This window comes from Pezoporus occidentalis, unplaced genomic scaffold (assembly GCF_034315485.1).
Source record: "Pezoporus occidentalis ecotype Australia unplaced genomic scaffold, CSIRO_AGI_Poc_V1 ctg6, whole genome shotgun sequence".
Lineage (NCBI taxonomy): Eukaryota > Metazoa > Chordata > Aves > Psittaciformes > Psittacidae > Pezoporus > Pezoporus occidentalis.
In genome coordinates this window covers 10,116,096-10,132,769 of record NW_026915943.1, presented here as the reverse complement: position 1 = coordinate 10,132,769, position 16,674 = coordinate 10,116,096, and the positions used below count along the sequence as shown (strand labels likewise).

Genomic DNA, 16,674 nt, shown 5'->3' with positions numbered 1-16,674 from the left:
TGTCTAAGATATATGCCAGAGGGGTATTCTTAGGTACAATGGGTACCCTTCCCATGGGAGTCGAAGGCTTGCTGCCCTTCGCCCCCATCTTCTGGAATATCCACAAACATACACTCACTCACTCCCTCGCGGGAGATGGGAAACGCAGTACTTAAGGGTCCACACTCGCTTGGTTCAGTATATCGAACCTCTCACTCGTTATATTCCAGGAAACCCAATCCCGCCCGAACGGCAAACCTGCGAACAATTTCGCAATATACTTACGCGTCCTGCGTCTTCGTCCGGACTCCCGTGCACAGAATTTTATGGGATTTTACCGGTTTCTCCTTTGCTCATTATTCTAGAATTTAGGTTCGTCGGTAAGGTTGGGGTAAGCGGTTGGTCGCGGGGCCGCGAAACATCGCGGGGCGCCTCCCCGGAGGACCAAAGCCCACCGTTCCTTATCCGAGTCACGGCACCAGACAACTAAACTTGCACACCCGAATACTGCCGGAAGAGCGGAGAGCGAAGCGTGCTTCCTCATACGGCGCGATCAGGACTCGAACCCGGAAACTCCGGCTCTCCAGCACTGCCCGGCACCCCCCGCACACCACATGACGCGCCTCCCGCCAGCACTTCCGTAAACATCACGACTGCTGAGTGGCAGAGGCGGTGGCCAATCGCGGCGCGCGGAGAGGGGGTGGGTCGGAGTCTCGCCTCAGCGGCTGCGGCACCGGAGCGCGGGAACGCTAACGGTAAAAGTGACGGGCGCTGAGGGACGGCGGCAGGTCTGTGTGCGCCGGGGCGGCAGGAGCTCAGCTCGCCCGGGGCCAGCACTCGTTGTGCTGTCGCTTCGCCTCAGGGAGCCTCTGGGCATAGCGGCGGGGGCGGGAGAATCGGGCCCTACAGCTTGCGTGGGGAGGTCCCTTACAGATGAGGACGCTCCCCTGTGGGGCCTGGTGAGGTGGTCTTGAAGGAGCGGTGTACGGCTCAGGGGCAGGGAATCACTCTGCCTCAGGTGTAGGCTTCCTGCCCGTGTTGAGCGGATGATGGGGCCTGTAGCTGCACTCCATGTCTGATTTTTACCGTTCATTCACGCTGGGTGTGGGTAGTTCTGCTCTTCATCTTCCTTTTGAGTAAGGCATGTCGTCTACAGAAGTTACTGTGCATGCTTAGTTTTGGTTGGTGCTGATTTCTGAGTGTGTCTATTAATGATAGTAAGTCATAAGTATATGTGGCAAAATACATAATACCCTTTTAACTTTTTTTTTCTTTCTCTTTTTAATGGCATAATGTAGTAAGTGTTCTATTTTACTTGTGTATGTTTAAGTGTGTTGTTACAGCCTTCCAATGGAGATAAAAGTAGTCAGAAGGTATGAAACAAGAAATAAAACAGCAGCAACAGAACTGTCATCATCCAGATCCCGAGTTGATTGGAGACGCACTAAGAGGGAGCTCATACTACTTGACAGTAATGATGAATCCTCGGGTACCTCTGAGGAGGAAGAGCCTAGTACATCAGAAGATGAAGTAGATGACAAAGATGAAACTGCTGTGAAGAACAGCCTTTCGGGTCACAAAGAGAAAAGTCACAATGGGGAAGTAACAGACAGTAGTGAGGATGAGGAGTGCATTGTGCCTGGAAAGCGCAAAAGGTTGAACTCATCTGTCTTGTATGACAGTGATGAAAGTGAGGACAGTGATATACTTGTTAGAAAAGTTTTTGCCAAGCGCCACTGTATAATAGATGAAGATGAGAATTCCAGAGAACTACAACCTGATAAAACCTGCTCTACAGAAAATGGTTCTACTAATAAGAAAGTGTTTGCAAAATTGAAACAGCTTGCAAGACAAACAACCTGGAGATCTGGCAGAAGTGAAAATTGTGAGGTCTGGATTTTACCTTTGAAATTCAGTTAGAGAAAATATTGAATGTAAGGGAAGACAAATCATAGAATAGGGTATAAAATGGGTATAAAATCAAATTGATATAAATCAGTAGGATTTTATTTATTTTGAGTTTTTTTTTATTTCTGACAAATCAGTAGTTCTGTCACATTTTAACAGTTGTCACATTAACAAGAAAACAATATTGACTGCTGAAAACCTTTCTTTGGTTTAATTTTAATCACTGAAGAGTTAAGAATTTCATTTGCTCTTTCAGGCATTCTGATGACTAAGCAGCTTAGAATGCAGGTATCTTCTCTACGTAGTCAGAAATGAAACAGTTCTGTATCATGAAAAGGACTCTCTTCTTTAACGTGACAGGACCATCAAGTTATTTTTATCAAGAAGCAAAATACCTGCTGAAGTAACTTAGAGAGCTCATGTTAGCTTAATTCGTACAAATAGCCTGAAGAGGGGTACATGGAGATGGCCAAGTAATTGTCCTCTAGCACGGAATGATGTATTTTTTGGAAACAGTATTTCTGTTAATTGAATGAAAGGTGCAATTAGAAGGGCAGAAATCTTATCCAGTATATGTAGTATTTTGTCACTGCAAATACTGAAAATTCTTGTGTTTGAAATACTTTTTTAAATTTCCTTAGGATTCTAGTAGTGAAGCAGAAATGGAGGAGGAGCCGTTCTCTCACTTGCCCCTCACACCCACAGAAGGTAGTGAAACTGACTGCAACAGCTTGAAAGATTTTATAGTAGAGGAAGAAGAAGATGATGATGATGATGACACAAAGCATGTAATGGGTGAAAACGAGCCACAACACAAGGAACTGAATGGATCAAATAGTTTGCTGGCAAACTGTGTCCCAAACTGTAAGATCAAAACTAGTGACAATTCTGTATGTACAGCTTGCTTGTAGTGATGTAATAAATACTAATGGAGTGAAAATAATTATAACATAGGCTAGCATAGTTTAAAAGCAGATCCCTAAAAGGCTTGAATTTGTTGTGGATTTCCACAGTAAACTTTTACAGTCTTTCTGTATCTTATTAAAGGGAAGGTATGATTTGGAGGGAAGAAAAGGAAACCCTATTGCAGTTTTTTTAAGTTGATCTAATTTAGGATGAAATAGGCTACCTATGAAGCAGTCATTCCTGTGGAGGCCTAAAAGCATCCTCCATCTTAAGATATATGCTGAGAGCAGCTGTGTTAATTCTGGCCATATTCTGTTCTGGAGATTGATGTAAAATTCTTGCCATGGTTTTGGGGACTTGGGATTTTTATTAATTTCTTTTTTTAATGTATTTTCATTTGATGGCTGTTGAGATGGAGGAGCACAAGTCTCTGGGGGGTAGGGTTCTGAATTTAGGAGATGTTTTCAGCCAAACTGCAGAGAGTGAGATAAATGTTTCAAGTTGTTCTTTTGTAAAAACTGGTATCTAGATGGAGCAGAGGGATCCGAAACACTATGCTAGTCATCTTCTTGTGTATCTTGTTATTCAGAAGCAAGTATGTACTGACAGAACAGTCAGCACTGGTGTAGATGGTCACAGCCGTGTTATTTTTTCCCCAGTAAAGACCTGAGCAGAATATTTGTATTTGAAAGAAAATTAGAAAACAGAAAAATGAACAAAAAAAACCCAAAGCAATAAGCCTGGCCTTCTCTGGTTTGCATTATTTCCTGCTATTCATAGAATTACTTTCTTCTTTTAGTGCTTGTAGCTCTTCTTGCTGAAAGGATGTGTGACTTAAAAATGCTAAAATTCATTAAGATTTTTGGGATGAGAAGCACTGTGTAAAAACAAGGTCTTAAAGATGTGGATGTTGTATATTGAAATGAGTTTTAAAGCCAGTTTTAAGTGACTTTAAAATTCTAAATTTGTGATAATGGAAGAAAAGAATTCTTCTTAAAAGACTTTTAACATTGCTTACTTCTTCTTTTCTCTTTTGGTAAACTCTGGTTATATTGCTTTCTTCCCAGTATCTCGCTGTGATCATTATGTACACTTCAAAAGAATAGTAAAGGCTTTCCTCATAAATGCAATTGATGACACTTTTCTGAGCTCATTATATGGTAAGTAAATCACATTAAATAATACAATAGTGCATTCAAAGTTATATAAAGACATTTATTCTAGGGAAAGATGTGTCTCCTGATTATAGCACTGTGAGTCCTGAGATCTGGTTTTGGTTTTGCTGCTCTCTGACTTGGGGGCAGCGGGAAATCTTTCTGAAAGGGGATAGAGTAATTGTGGAAAAATGTGTAGACTTAATTCCTTTAATCCTAGGAGGCATTCTGATATATAGGGAAGTGTTTCTGTCTTACTGATCAGCAGTAACAGTTCTAGCATGAAAGCAAAATTAGTTTAGAAGTAGATATCTCAAGGAAAACATTGCGAGATCAGCTGATCTGTCATAATTTCACACGCTTCATAGCTTTTTTTGAGGAATTTGATAGCTAATAAATAATTTTATTTATGGAAATTATTCCGTATCTGATTTTTTTTTTTTTTTATTATTATTATTCTTTTCTTTAAACATTCATGCTTTCAGATAAATTTCAGTGGCAGTCAGTTCTGGCCTTGTTCTTGCTGAGGAAATGCTTTTTGGCACTTGGCCTAGTGGTGTTGAATGGCAACCTCACACGTAGTTTCAGAAGCACTGTAAAGATGGGATTAATGGGAGAGGATTATCAGCATCAGGTTGTGGAAGGAGTCAGCAGAGTGCCAAAGAGAGGAAGTTTTGGTGTCATCAGGAGCTAGAGAGAGCAGAGAAACTGAAGTATACCAGAGACTTCAGAATAAAGGCTCTGTATTCCTGGAGCTAAAAATGTCTTTCATCTACCACTGCTAGTTCTTTCACGTGTTAGTTCCGTTTTGTTTTACCAAGTAAAAACAAGCTTATGGAAAGTAATAAGTAAACTTTGCCAAACTGATGTTGTAATAGCTTCTTTCTATTTCAAATTGTATCTGCTCTATAAAGCTAACAACTTATTGCCAAGATGCTGGAAGTAGAGTAGTGTGTGGGTGAGTTGGAAGTTGTATTCTGAAGGTTGTATGTCTTTCTGAGGAACATGGTATAGTATGAACGCAACCCAGCATTACAAAGATGTATTTTATAACACAGTGTGGATTTTTTCTGAGTTAATGGAAGTGAATATCTGACAGAGTTTGAATCAAGTGCAGGCTTGCTTTTTTATTGCGAAGGATTTCTTTATGGTCTGTCACAGTCTCTTCAAGCTCTTAGCGTAGCTGATTTACTGAAAATGTGTAAAGTGTATATGGAAAAACAATTGTAATTATGGTGTCTATAATGACAGCTGGTCTTATATAAAAAGCTAGATAGCCAGTAGTCCATCTTGGTCGTGTTTCCTTTGATAACAGCATTGCTAAAAGACACAGGAAAGTAACTGAATTAACTTGCATGTCTGTACGTGCTGAAGCTCAAGGTAAGTATGAATTAGCCTAGACCTATGAAAGTCCAGTTTAATTCCTAGAGTCCAGCACATGTTTGGGAGACAGTTGTGGAATAGTGGTGGGTTTACCCATCCTCACACTCATTTATTTCTTTTGTTTAGTAAATATTTAGAAGTACTTATGCTGATTAACTCAAGGCATCTGCCTGTGCTGATGTAATGTAAAGGCCGGTTCCTGCATGCTCTTTCTTAGTGATGAAGAGAGTTCTCAGAATTTCTTCTGTGAAGCAGCTCAGAGGTGTTTGTTTTCATGGATTGCAATCTCTTCCCTTGTACATTATGAACACTTACATAAACTGGACAAAAAGCAGGACACTCATTTTCCCTCCCCACTTTTCCATTCTTATAAATAGGATTGAGTGAATGGCTCTCCATTTGGGATGCCAGTTTTCACTGTAATATTGATTGTAGAGTTTACACATGTACCTCTTGCGACACAGACTTTTAAAATAATTAAATATGTCATTTTATCAAAGCTGCATGGATCACTTTTATGGATAACAGTAGCAAATGTATTCAGGGATAATCTAATAAAATAATTCCTAGTTCTTAGCAAACAGAAGCATAACGTCCTTGAAAATTTTATTTGAAGAAACTTGTACAACATAGAGTTGGCAGCAAATTAATAACAACTCTCAATTAACAGATGGAACAAGACATAAGAAGTATGCACAGGATATGTTGCTCTCACTTCATTATTTGGATGACCGCTTCATTCAGCCTCGTCTTGAGAACTTAGTCTCTGGAAGTCGTTGGAAAGATCGATACAAGGTATGCAGCTTCTACTTTCAAGAGAGACGTGGTCTCCAAGTCATACTATTACTGATGGGGCAGGGTGGGGGGGTGTTATACTGTAATTCTCTGTAAAGATACAATAAGTGCTCTGTGTGTGTGTGTGTGTATATATGTACTCATTTTTAATAGAAAGTCATTCTTTAACTTATGTAACTTGTTTTGATGCTTCTGTTATTTATTCTGATTATTTTGATATTTATATCAGAAGTATTTTATATGTTTATAACCTGATAAGCATTCAGGTAACAGAACAGAATCTCTTCTCAATTACCTGAATGCTGCTTCTGCTAATTCAGCAGATGACTTTCTGAGATTTTTTTGTTACCTGCTAAATGTTATAACAAAATTTCTTCTTCCTCTCACAAAAAAGATAAACTAGTATGTTCATAATGAACCTTCTACTGCTTAAAAAACCCTGAAGTGAATATAGAGTACCCCAGTCATTGCATACAAATTGCTGAAATAGTATTAGGGTAACATGTCACTGTAATAAGTGTGGCCAGTGGAGAGATACAGTGTATTTATTTGAAGCAGGCCAACTGATACAGTTGCACACCCACCCCCTCCAAAAAAAGAAAGGAGGCAAGATTAAATTAAGTGCAAGGATGCAGAATCCATTCCTTAGGTCTGGAGTTAAAAGAAAGTATTAATGAACTAGAACTGAGTGGAGTTTTGGAAAATGATTGAGGAGGTACATGTTCACAACTTAATGGTGAAAGACTTCAAATTTTTAATCTCCTTGCTTTCACTTACACTAATCTTGTGTGAGTACAGAGTACTCAGCAGCCGAATTCAGGCGTCTTTCAGTTCAAGAGGATTCTTTAATGTTATTTGAAATCTGTTTTTCAGGAACGTGTGGATTGTTACTCGAATGTTCGCATAACCTTGAAAAGCCCAAAATACATGTCTTGTCATGCCTGTGAATTGAATCGTTATTGTAAGTTTAATGTGCTGCTCTCTGGAAAGCTTTACAATAGCAGAACACTGGAAACAGATGACTTCATGTCAGATGACAAACAGGTAACTTCAAACAAGCATCCTGTATTATTATTGTTAAGCTTTGTCTCATGTTACAGAAAATCATACAAAGAATAGAAATCTTATCAATACATCTAATGTCTGTAGTGCTGGAGACAGGAGTTAAGCCACTGCACTTCCATGTCTAAACCCTGTTAATTTTTTTAACTATTATGACCATTTTGCAGTCTAGAGAAGTATATTCCTGGATTTAGCTAGGAATTATGAAGGAAGTTGCTACGGAACTTGAGAGGGTGAATAAAGGCGTACGCCTCTCCCCCAACCTCTCTTATATGGTGGGAAGGCACTAATGAAAGGTATCCTTGAATAAACCTAAGTCTTACAAAGAAGATAAATGTGATGAGTTTCTGTGACCTTTGTTTTTGCCTGCATCACAGTAATAGACACGCTATTTCCTTCCCACTTTTGCCACTTAATATTAGCACCTGATGCAGCACATGTACTTGCATTATGGTAAGTGCTAGCAAGTATACCCAGTTGTGAGCTGGACTTCATGATCAAAAAGACGTACGATAGGGTTTATTGATATCTCTCACCCTCAAGTCAAAAACTGACATTTGCCTCAATTTTTTCTCTGCTTCAAATTTCTCAATTTCTAATCTCAAATCTAGTCTGAGTGTTATCCAGGCCAAGGAAACTAGGTACCTGCCATCCTGCACATCCTACTCAGCATGCTTGTCTTTTGCGGCACATGAGGAGGCAGTCTGAAACCGTGTGTCAAAGAGGCTGAAAGCATGCATTAAGTTTCACATACTAACCAGAGCGCTGATAGAGCACCCAGTCAGTTATTACTAAGTAGCTTTTTGTTTGGCTAGAGAACATTTAATAGAAGACTCAAAATCCTAAAGTGAACGCAGATCTTAAAGAAAGGAAGACCAGAAGAAATTATACAACCGTGATGCTCTGAACATGCCTGGAATACCAGGTTTCACCAAGGAAAAATACTGCAACTTTTTTTTTATCTTGAATAGATCTGATGCCTGAATCTGGGATTTTAAATCAAGAATGACATTTGCCTCAGATTGACCTATATTTTAAATATCAGAATGCCTTTTCACTGCAATAGGATCATTTGGAAGCCCTTTACCTTTGTGTAATGCCTGTAAGACTTTCCCAGCAGGAATCTTGCATTGATTATCTTTCAGAAATATTATAAAATTAACTTTCTGTATGACAGTCATCTCCATTGAATGATTGTGTTTTCTGTTTTGTTGCACGTGAGGTTTGTTCTGCATTGGGTCACTAGATTTGCTAATTCTGTGCCTGCTGTGCCTGTAGCATTTGGAGCACCCATGTGCACTCCAGTAGTTCTTGTTTGCTGTAGGTCAGAGCACTGAGAGAATAGAGCACTGTCATTCTCATAGTCCAGTTGCACCTTAGTCAGAATTTATGGCTTCGTGGTTTGGATTTTTTCACATCCACTCTTTACCATGTATCTCTTCACTCAGGACAAAGTATCTTGACATCTCAGTTGCATTTACACTTGAAATTCACAGAATAATTAGGGTTGGAAGGGACCTCTGGAGATCATCTAATCCAACCCCCTGCCAAGGCAGGGCCACCTAGAGCAGGTTACACAGAAAAGTGTCCAGGTGGGTTTAAATGTCTCCAGAGAGGGAGACTCCACGACCCTCCTGGGCAGAATTACTGATCTCCTTTTGAGAAGACTTGTTCCTAACTACTTCAATATGTTTTATTAGAGCCTTTTTCTTATTACTGCATTATCAGAATTACTTGTCCAAACTAGAAGATACATTTTTGTCACTCAGTTGTCTCTACTAAGGCATTTTGGATTAAATTTTGCTCTGGGAATGAAACACACCTTTTCTGTTGTTACATAATGGGTGTTCCTAATATTTAGGGATCTTCCCTTCAAATTTACAGCTACCAGTAATTGTTACGATTAAGTATTACAATGTAATTCATGACCTTACGATAACTCAAAGCACACAATTTGTCAAGAATAAAATATTGCTAGTTGTGTACCAAGCTGATACCCAAGTTTTGAGAAGCTTTAGAAGATATATTTCTTTTCTTTGTGAGTGTAAATAATTTTTGAATACAGCTCAAGTTCCTCATAGTATTTGCTAAAGAAAATGTCAGAACAAGTTATATTTTGAAATGTTGTATAATAGGATTTCTTATATACAAATGAAGTGAATCCCGCATCAAATTGGAAGTACACCTTGCTGAAGCTCATGCCTGTCTTGTTTAGATCTTTGCAAATATTCTAACTTAAGAGATCTGAGGGGTGCCAGTGTGCTTTTCACAATGTCGTCATACTGGGCTCTGTGTGTAATGCAGAATCTGGGAAAATCTGTGCTCCCATTTTTCTTAAATAGATGACAAATCCTTATGAGCAGCAGTTGTTCATACTCTGCTTTAGTTCGTCTTGTGCATGGTAGTTAAGAGAGTTAGGCTTTTCCAGCAAGGCTTTTCCCCACGATTACTGCAGAAAAACAGTAAGTCTTTGGCACACATACTAGCACTGATAACTGCATTCCATTGTACAGTCATTATTCCTTACATATGAGTCTCTAAACTTAGATTAGGTTTTCATGGGGAGGTGCGTGCCTTACCTAACCAGAAATAACAAGTGAACTAGCACAAGAATTTAATCTTAAGTGTGGAAATAACAGTAGAAATTCCGTCTCTGCTGTCCAAATGTTGTCCTACATAAAGCACTAAGTATTTTTCACTTTGGAAAAAAAATTGAAATATCCTACTGGATATTGAACTAACTTCCTAGTTCATTTTTGTCCTCTTCAGCTTAACAGTGGAAAATGAGAGCTTTTTCTTACCCTGCGTACCCCAGCATCTGGTAAGATGCCTGTCAATATAGATCGGGGGCTGTACAACAGATCCAGGAGATGGAGTTACTGAGCACTTTCCAATAACTTTCTATTGTGCCTTTGTAATGCAACATTCATGTTCTTATGATGACCTGTAATTTAGACTGCTAAAATCACTGTTCTTAAGTAGTGTTTGAAGTTCTGCTGGCAACACATTGATCAACTCATCCTGCCAACTGAGAAAAAAAGGAGGAAATAAAGAGAAAAGGCACAGAGCTACATGAAACTGGCATTTCAGGAACTTAATTGACTGAAAGAGGAGGCAGTTCAGCACTGGCAGGTCAAGTTGAATGGAAGCACGTAGTTGGACTGTCTTCTAAAGTTTTGTTTGAAAATACCCAAGAAAAGTGGATGCAGAGAGAACAAAAAACAGACGTCCAGCCCTCCTCTTCTGCATAAAACTTTCCTTTTCTCTCATCTCTCAAGTATTCTGTTTTGCCAATAGAAAGAGAAGAGAAACAGCTGTTCCAGTTTTGCTTAGGCTTGCAGTGATTGTTGTGTGTGGCTGCCAATTCTCATTCCTCCGTGGTCAGGAAGAATTCAATTGTTTAGAGGTATATGTGTCCCCCACACCTCTTTGCTCCTGTGTCACCTGGATTGTAAACCTTTTTCTACTCTTAGTCTTGGTGTTCTGTTTCTGTTTGTAATCATGCTTAGAGGACATGGATTCAGTCATTACATGTTGTGCTGTTGTCAGGCTGTGCTCCTGCATTCCATACAAAGTGATTTAACACAACTTTGGCTGATATGGCCAGCTTGAGGAGATAAGTTAAGCATTAGGACACAGTCACTGAGAGGAAAAAATTAGCATGAGTACAGTACTGAGATTCTTTCCAAAGCTACATTCAGAAATAGCATTGTATTTTTAGACAGTCTTTCTTGCTTTAAAAACACAATACAATTACATTATACAATATTTAGCTATTTGGCTCTGGCATTTCTCCAAGGTGGAAATACTTTACACCTCATGCATAAATGAACTATAAAATTCCTTGCCATAAGATGCTTTGGAATCAAAAAGTGTTAGTGAGTCCCAAAAGGAATTAGACAGGTTCTTGGAGAAGCTTTTTCCACACTTACGGAACTTGATAGTTGGGATGATACAGACTGGCTTAACTATTGACTCTTAGAAGCTGTATGGTAATGTTGTGATTGATCTGGTGTTCATCCTGCATCTTATAGTAACTTCCTAAATATCTCCTGTTAGCTGTTGTTGCAGGGGAAGTACTGGGCCATCTGCTGAATGCAAGATGGTATCTTCTATTTTACATCACGTAATGTTCAAGATGCTGCACCTCATGTTTGGGATACTTGAAAAGTTATGAAATGCCCTATGAAACACCACAGCTCAGTTCTTGTTTGTTTCAGTATTTGGAATGGTGTTACTGGAAATCTGAGTGAATCAAGGTTATGTATTGGTTGGTAGGTCTTGCACTTCTGGAAGCACCTGTAGCACCAAACACAGCTTTTCAGTTTTGGGCAGAGTAGAAAATGGAGCTGTACCTAAGTACATGCACATAAGCAGTAGAGGTTTTCAATATAGTGATGGGATTTTTTATTCAGAGCAGCCCTGCAGAGAGGAACTTGGCGGTGTTGGTTGATGAGAAAATGAATACGAGCCAGCAGTGTGTGCTTGCAGCCCAGAAAGCCAGCCGTATGATAGGCTGCATCAAAAGGAGCGTGACCAGCAGGTCGAAGGAGATGATCCTACCCCTCTACTCTGCTCTCGTGAGACCTCACCTGGAGTATTGTGTGCAGTTCTGGTGTCCTCAACATAAAAAGGACACGGAACTGTTGGAACAAGTCCAGAGAAGGGCCACGAGGATGATCAGGGGACTGGAGCACCTCCTGTATGAAGACAGGCTGAGAAAGTGGGGGCTGTTCAGCCTGGAGAAGAAAAGGCTGCGTGGAGACCTCATAGCAGCTTTCCAGTATCTGATAGGGGGCCTATAGGGATGCTGGAGAGGAACTCTTCATGAGGGACTGTAGTGACAGGACAAGGGGTAACGGGTTAAAACTTAAACAGGGGAAGTTTAGGTTGGATATAAGGAGGAAATTCTTTCCTGTTAGGGTGGTGAGGCACTGGAATGGGTTTCCCAGGGAGGTTGTGAATGCTCCATCCGTGGCAGTGTTCAAGACCAGGTTGGATGAGGCCTTGGGTGATATGATTTAGCGTAAGGTGTCCCTGCCCATGGCAGGGGTGTTGGAACTGGATGATCTTAAGGTCCTTTCCAACCCTCACGATTCTATGATTCTATGACTCTAAAACATGTGATCTAGATCACGTTAAACCACTGGTTCTTTGTTCTAGAAAGAAGCACCTCCTGTATGAAGACAGGCTGAGAAAGTGGGGGCTGTTCAGCCTGGAGAAGAGAAGGCTGCGTGGAGACCTCATAGCAGCCTTCCAGTATCTGAAGGGGGCCTATAGGGATGCTGGGGATGGACTCTTCACTAGGGACTCTAGTGATAGGACAAGGGTTAAAACTTAAACGGGGAAGCTCCATCCCTGGTAGTGTTCAAGGCCAGGTTGGACAGAGCCTTGGGTGACATGGTTTAGTGTGAGGTGTCCCTGCCTGTGGCAGGGGGGTTGGAACTTGATGATCTCAAGGTCCTTTCCAACCCTAACTATTCTATGATTCTATGATCTCAAGATGGTTAATATTCCAGTTAATAACCATCTGCTGAAGATCAGATCAAAAGGTCTTTTAAGTGAGTGTGACTTAACTTCAGTGATGTTATGCCTGCTTATATCAGTTGAGCTGCTGGTTGATGTATTTAAGAAACTAAGTATATTCATATATTTAAGAACATATATAACACCGATAAATATCAATGTGGCTTATAAAATCATTATAATTATGCTTTTCTGTTGCTGTCATTGTCAATAGGTCTAGATACCAAGTAGATTGGGTGTTTTGGGGAACTGCTCACAGATGCAAACTTTTGATCATGGACCCTTTTTTTCTCAGTAAAACTACATCAGTTTCTCCTGTATGTATCAGGAGCTGATTTTCTTTACACATGTATTAATCATGTTGCTTTTTAGTGTACAAAACCTAACCTCTGAAAACCAGCCAAAGGTAGATTTCTTACCTGATAGGCTTTGTCTCCATGGGTAGGAGTAGTAATCAGTGCACCTGTGGTCATTCACAGGGAACAGATTTCCTCTTCTGATTTGCCATTGTATGTACTTGAACTCCTGCTCTTGTAGAAATGGAACATAATTCACTCTTGTGAAATGCAGAATATCTGTCCTTAAGTGCAGATGAACTTTTATTCTTTCTCCCTCCCCACACCTCCAATTTCACCCACTCTTTGTGAAGATTTAGGATGGCCAAAGATTCTTGTAACCAATTAGTATATTGCCCAGTATTTTCAGGTATTTCTTACTTCTTAACATCTTTGAATAACATCTGAGCTCAAGATACGTGCAAACACTTGCCTGTATTTAATGTTAGTGCTGAGAGATGATAATGAATCTACTCTAATCCATGCTCTGATTATGTATTTACATGCATATTTACCACTTGTTTATCTATAAAGATTGCTGTAAGAAAAACTATTAAATGAGACAGTTGTGTCTTTTCTGCATAGATATTGTACAAGTAAAATGTGATAAGTAGGAGATGCAGCAGAGGCTTTGACTTCTACAGTGTTATGGCTAGCTATACCTCCCAGGCAGTTGCAGGTTAACATTTGCATTGTATAAAACCTCAGTTTTCAGATTTTAATTTTATGAAAGACAATCTTTCTATATATTTATTAAATACATGTTTCTAGGTGTGTGTCTATTTGCATTCATATGTATTTCTTGAAAAAAAATTGAATATTATGACACTACAAAATGCTAAAACTGGTATTTCATGTCTCTGGGAAGTAGCACATACTGAGCAAAAGTAATCAAATAATTTCTCTTCCTCTGCTTTCACAACATGGTGGTTGCCTAAATTGTTAATGATTTTGTAATGAAGTTCCACCAGGAGATAGGAGAGATATTACCAACTATGAACATGTTGTGTGTGCAAGAAAACGGTACCGATAAGCTGCCATTGCACAGACTCGCTGGCTGCCTGCTTGCTCAGAAATTATTCTGCTGTGGCTGTAAAAACTACATGGAGTTTACGCTGATTTTATGTGTGTGGTGTCATTCTGTTTATTTCATTACTCAAAGCATTTTCCTAGACTGGCAAAAAATCTTACTGGACTGACTTAGCCATTCTTTATATTGTCAAGAAAATCACAGTTCTATCACAGAGTGATTTGTTTGCTTTGGCCTAGGTTTTGGAAGTTGGCATGGTGTGTGCAGATCGGACAAGAGTTTACCATAATTTGAAGCACTTCAAATACAAGTTGTACCTGCATTGTAGCTCCATTACCGAGTTAGATGGTTTTGAAGATGAACCAGTCAAAGACACAGTAGAACGTCTTTTCAGCCAGTTGGAAGACAGTGGGTGGATTCAGAAGGTACAACTGAGTTCTTTGATGTATCCTTTTCCAAGTAGATAAAAGCAAGCTGAGATAAAATGTCTGATTTAATTGATCAGTTCTGAATTACAGGGTTTCAGTAATACAACTCAGCTTAACCATTCATCCACTTCTGCTGACCCTGTCTCTCTCACAGTGGTATGTTGCTGCGTTCACGCAGAGTTTGTGTCAGCTTGTGACATGAAGCTTTCTGACAGCTGCATGATCTCTGGGCTGTGGTGGGCAGGCTCCCATTTCATGTGGCAGCAGCAACACCACAAACTCAAGCTGTAACTTAGAAGCACTGGGAACGCATACATGAGGCACAGCAAGACTAATTTATTCTTCTGTTTAGGCTGAAGTACTTTGAATTATTCAGAAACACTTTATGAACTATTTTAAGACAACATGTAGTGCAATTGTATTTAGCAGGTTTTCAGATATCATTACATCTGAATTGTTGGCATGCTTGTTAATGTATTGAAGTACAAGAAGAAGCAGTCTTTATGTAATTCACTTATGAAACATTGATAAAATAATAAGTTTTTATTTTATTTGCAGAGATACAGTGATCTTGAAGACTGTATGAATGCTGCAGACAATTTCCAAGAAGAGAGAATAGATTAAGTGGTCACATAGCATTTTGAAAGGCATCTATAAAAAAATTGAATGACCTGCATTATGTATGCACTTTATCTCTGCTTGGTCTTCAAGATTCTTTCTAGGGTGTTACGTTTAAATCCATATGCCTTCAACCAACTATTTGAGAATTTGCTCTATTTTTTGTCTTATTTGCATCAATAATAACCCAAAGTTATATCAGATCAGTCCCTCCAGCCTTACTGCATAGGTCACTATAGGCTTCCTTCTGTTCTTAAAAATAACATCTCAATATCTGTTTATTTGCAAAATGTCCACCTGTTTATATTGAGCTGCATCTTAGGGAAGGTAGGAGATCATAGAATCATGGAATAGTTAGGGTTGGAAAGGACCTTAGGGTCATCAAGTTCCAACCACCCTGCCATCAGCAGGGACACCTCACACTAAACTATGTCACCCAAGGCTCTGTCCAACCTGGCCTTGAACACCACCAGGGATGGAGCATTCGCAACTTCCCTGGGCAACCCATTCCAGTGCCTCACCACCCTCACAGTAAAGAGCTTCTTCCTTAAATCCGATCTAAACTTCCCCTGTTTAAATGTTAACCTGTTACCCCTTGTTCCATCACTACAGTCCCTAATGAAGAGTCCCTTCAGATACTGGAAGGCTGCTATGAGGTCTCCAAGCAGCCTTCTCCAGGCTGAACAGCCCCAACTTTCTCAGCTGATCTTCATACAGGAGGTGCTCCAGTCCCCTGATCATCCTTGTGGCCCTCCTCTGGACTTGTTCCAACAGTTCCATGTCCTTTTTATGTTGAGGACCCCAGAACTGTACACAATACTCCAAGTGAGGTCACTCCAGCACCCTGGCACCCTGGTAAGCCCTTTCAGATATTGGAGATGCTGAGATCTTTTGAAGAAGGTGCATTTGGAAATGGAAGGCTGCATTATGCGAGAACGTATGGCTTGCATCTACCTTCCTTGTTGCTCATTATCTGCAAGTAAGTCCAACCACTTAGAATGGTAGTTACAATAAACAGGACCCAAATGCAAAGATCTGTTTCCCCTCTGAGGAGTCAGTATTGACTGTTGCAAGGCAACAGAGGAAATATGCTGCAGTCCCGACTCCGTCTGCAGCACAGCAGTCATCCTCTCTTTAGAGAGTAGGTGATGAGTCACATTACAGGCGTCAAACAGACTGAGTCTGGCTTAGCCTCTAAATGAACACTTGGGCCCACGTTGCTGCCTCTGATAAGCAGCTGGGGCAATTTACTGAGATTTTAAACATCAAATTACATTGTGCAAACTTAATGGCAACAACTTGCAGTAACTAAAAAAGAGAATGAATTAATGTGGCCATGCAAGATAAGAATTTTTCCAGGATAGCTTAGCAGAAAATAGGAGTTACTCAGAAATATGATGTGTGGCTTAACTGGATCACATGAAGCCCAAACCAGACTTTTTGGGGGCCAGGGGAGTAGATTTTTGAGGATTTGGGAAAGGTCAAGTACTGTATTGTCCGATCTAAAAGCTGGACGTTACCCGGCAGGGTGTACTTGCAGTCCAGAAAGC

The 16,674-nt window shown here is 40.1% G+C and overlaps 1 protein-coding gene across 2 annotated transcripts; it reads left to right on the top strand.

The window, feature by feature from the left end:
- The first annotated feature begins 957 nt into the window (after positions 1-957).
- CCDC82 (coiled-coil domain containing 82) lies at positions 958-15,325 on the top strand. 2 transcript variants are annotated; one of them, XM_062639361.1, is made up of 7 exons: positions 961-1,869; positions 2,529-2,751; positions 3,861-3,953; positions 6,001-6,125; positions 6,999-7,169; positions 14,318-14,503; positions 15,065-15,325. In XM_062639361.1, exons 1-7 carry the CDS (start codon positions 1,330-1,332, stop codon positions 15,128-15,130), a joined length of 1,404 nt encoding a protein of 467 aa, XP_062495345.1. In that variant the 5' UTR covers positions 961-1,329; the 3' UTR covers positions 15,131-15,325. The 2 variants fall into 2 exon arrangements, with proteins under 2 accessions (XP_062495346.1, XP_062495345.1); XM_062639362.1 differs by lacking the exon at positions 6,999-7,169 and having other exon boundaries at positions 958-1,869.
- The last annotated feature ends 1,349 nt before the right edge of the window (positions 15,326-16,674 follow it).

Coding starts and splice junctions, on each gene's coding strand:
- CCDC82 (XM_062639361.1), top strand. CDS start 1,330: ATGGAGATAAAAGTAGTCAGAAGGTATGAAACAAGAAATAAAACAGCA. Junction 1,870..2,528: donor GCAGAAGTGAAAATTGTGAG/GTCTGGATTTTA, acceptor AAATTTCCTTAG/GATTCTAGTAGTGAAGCAGA. Junction 7,170..14,317: donor TCATGTCAGATGACAAACAG/GTAACTTCAAAC, acceptor GCTTTGGCCTAG/GTTTTGGAAGTTGGCATGGT.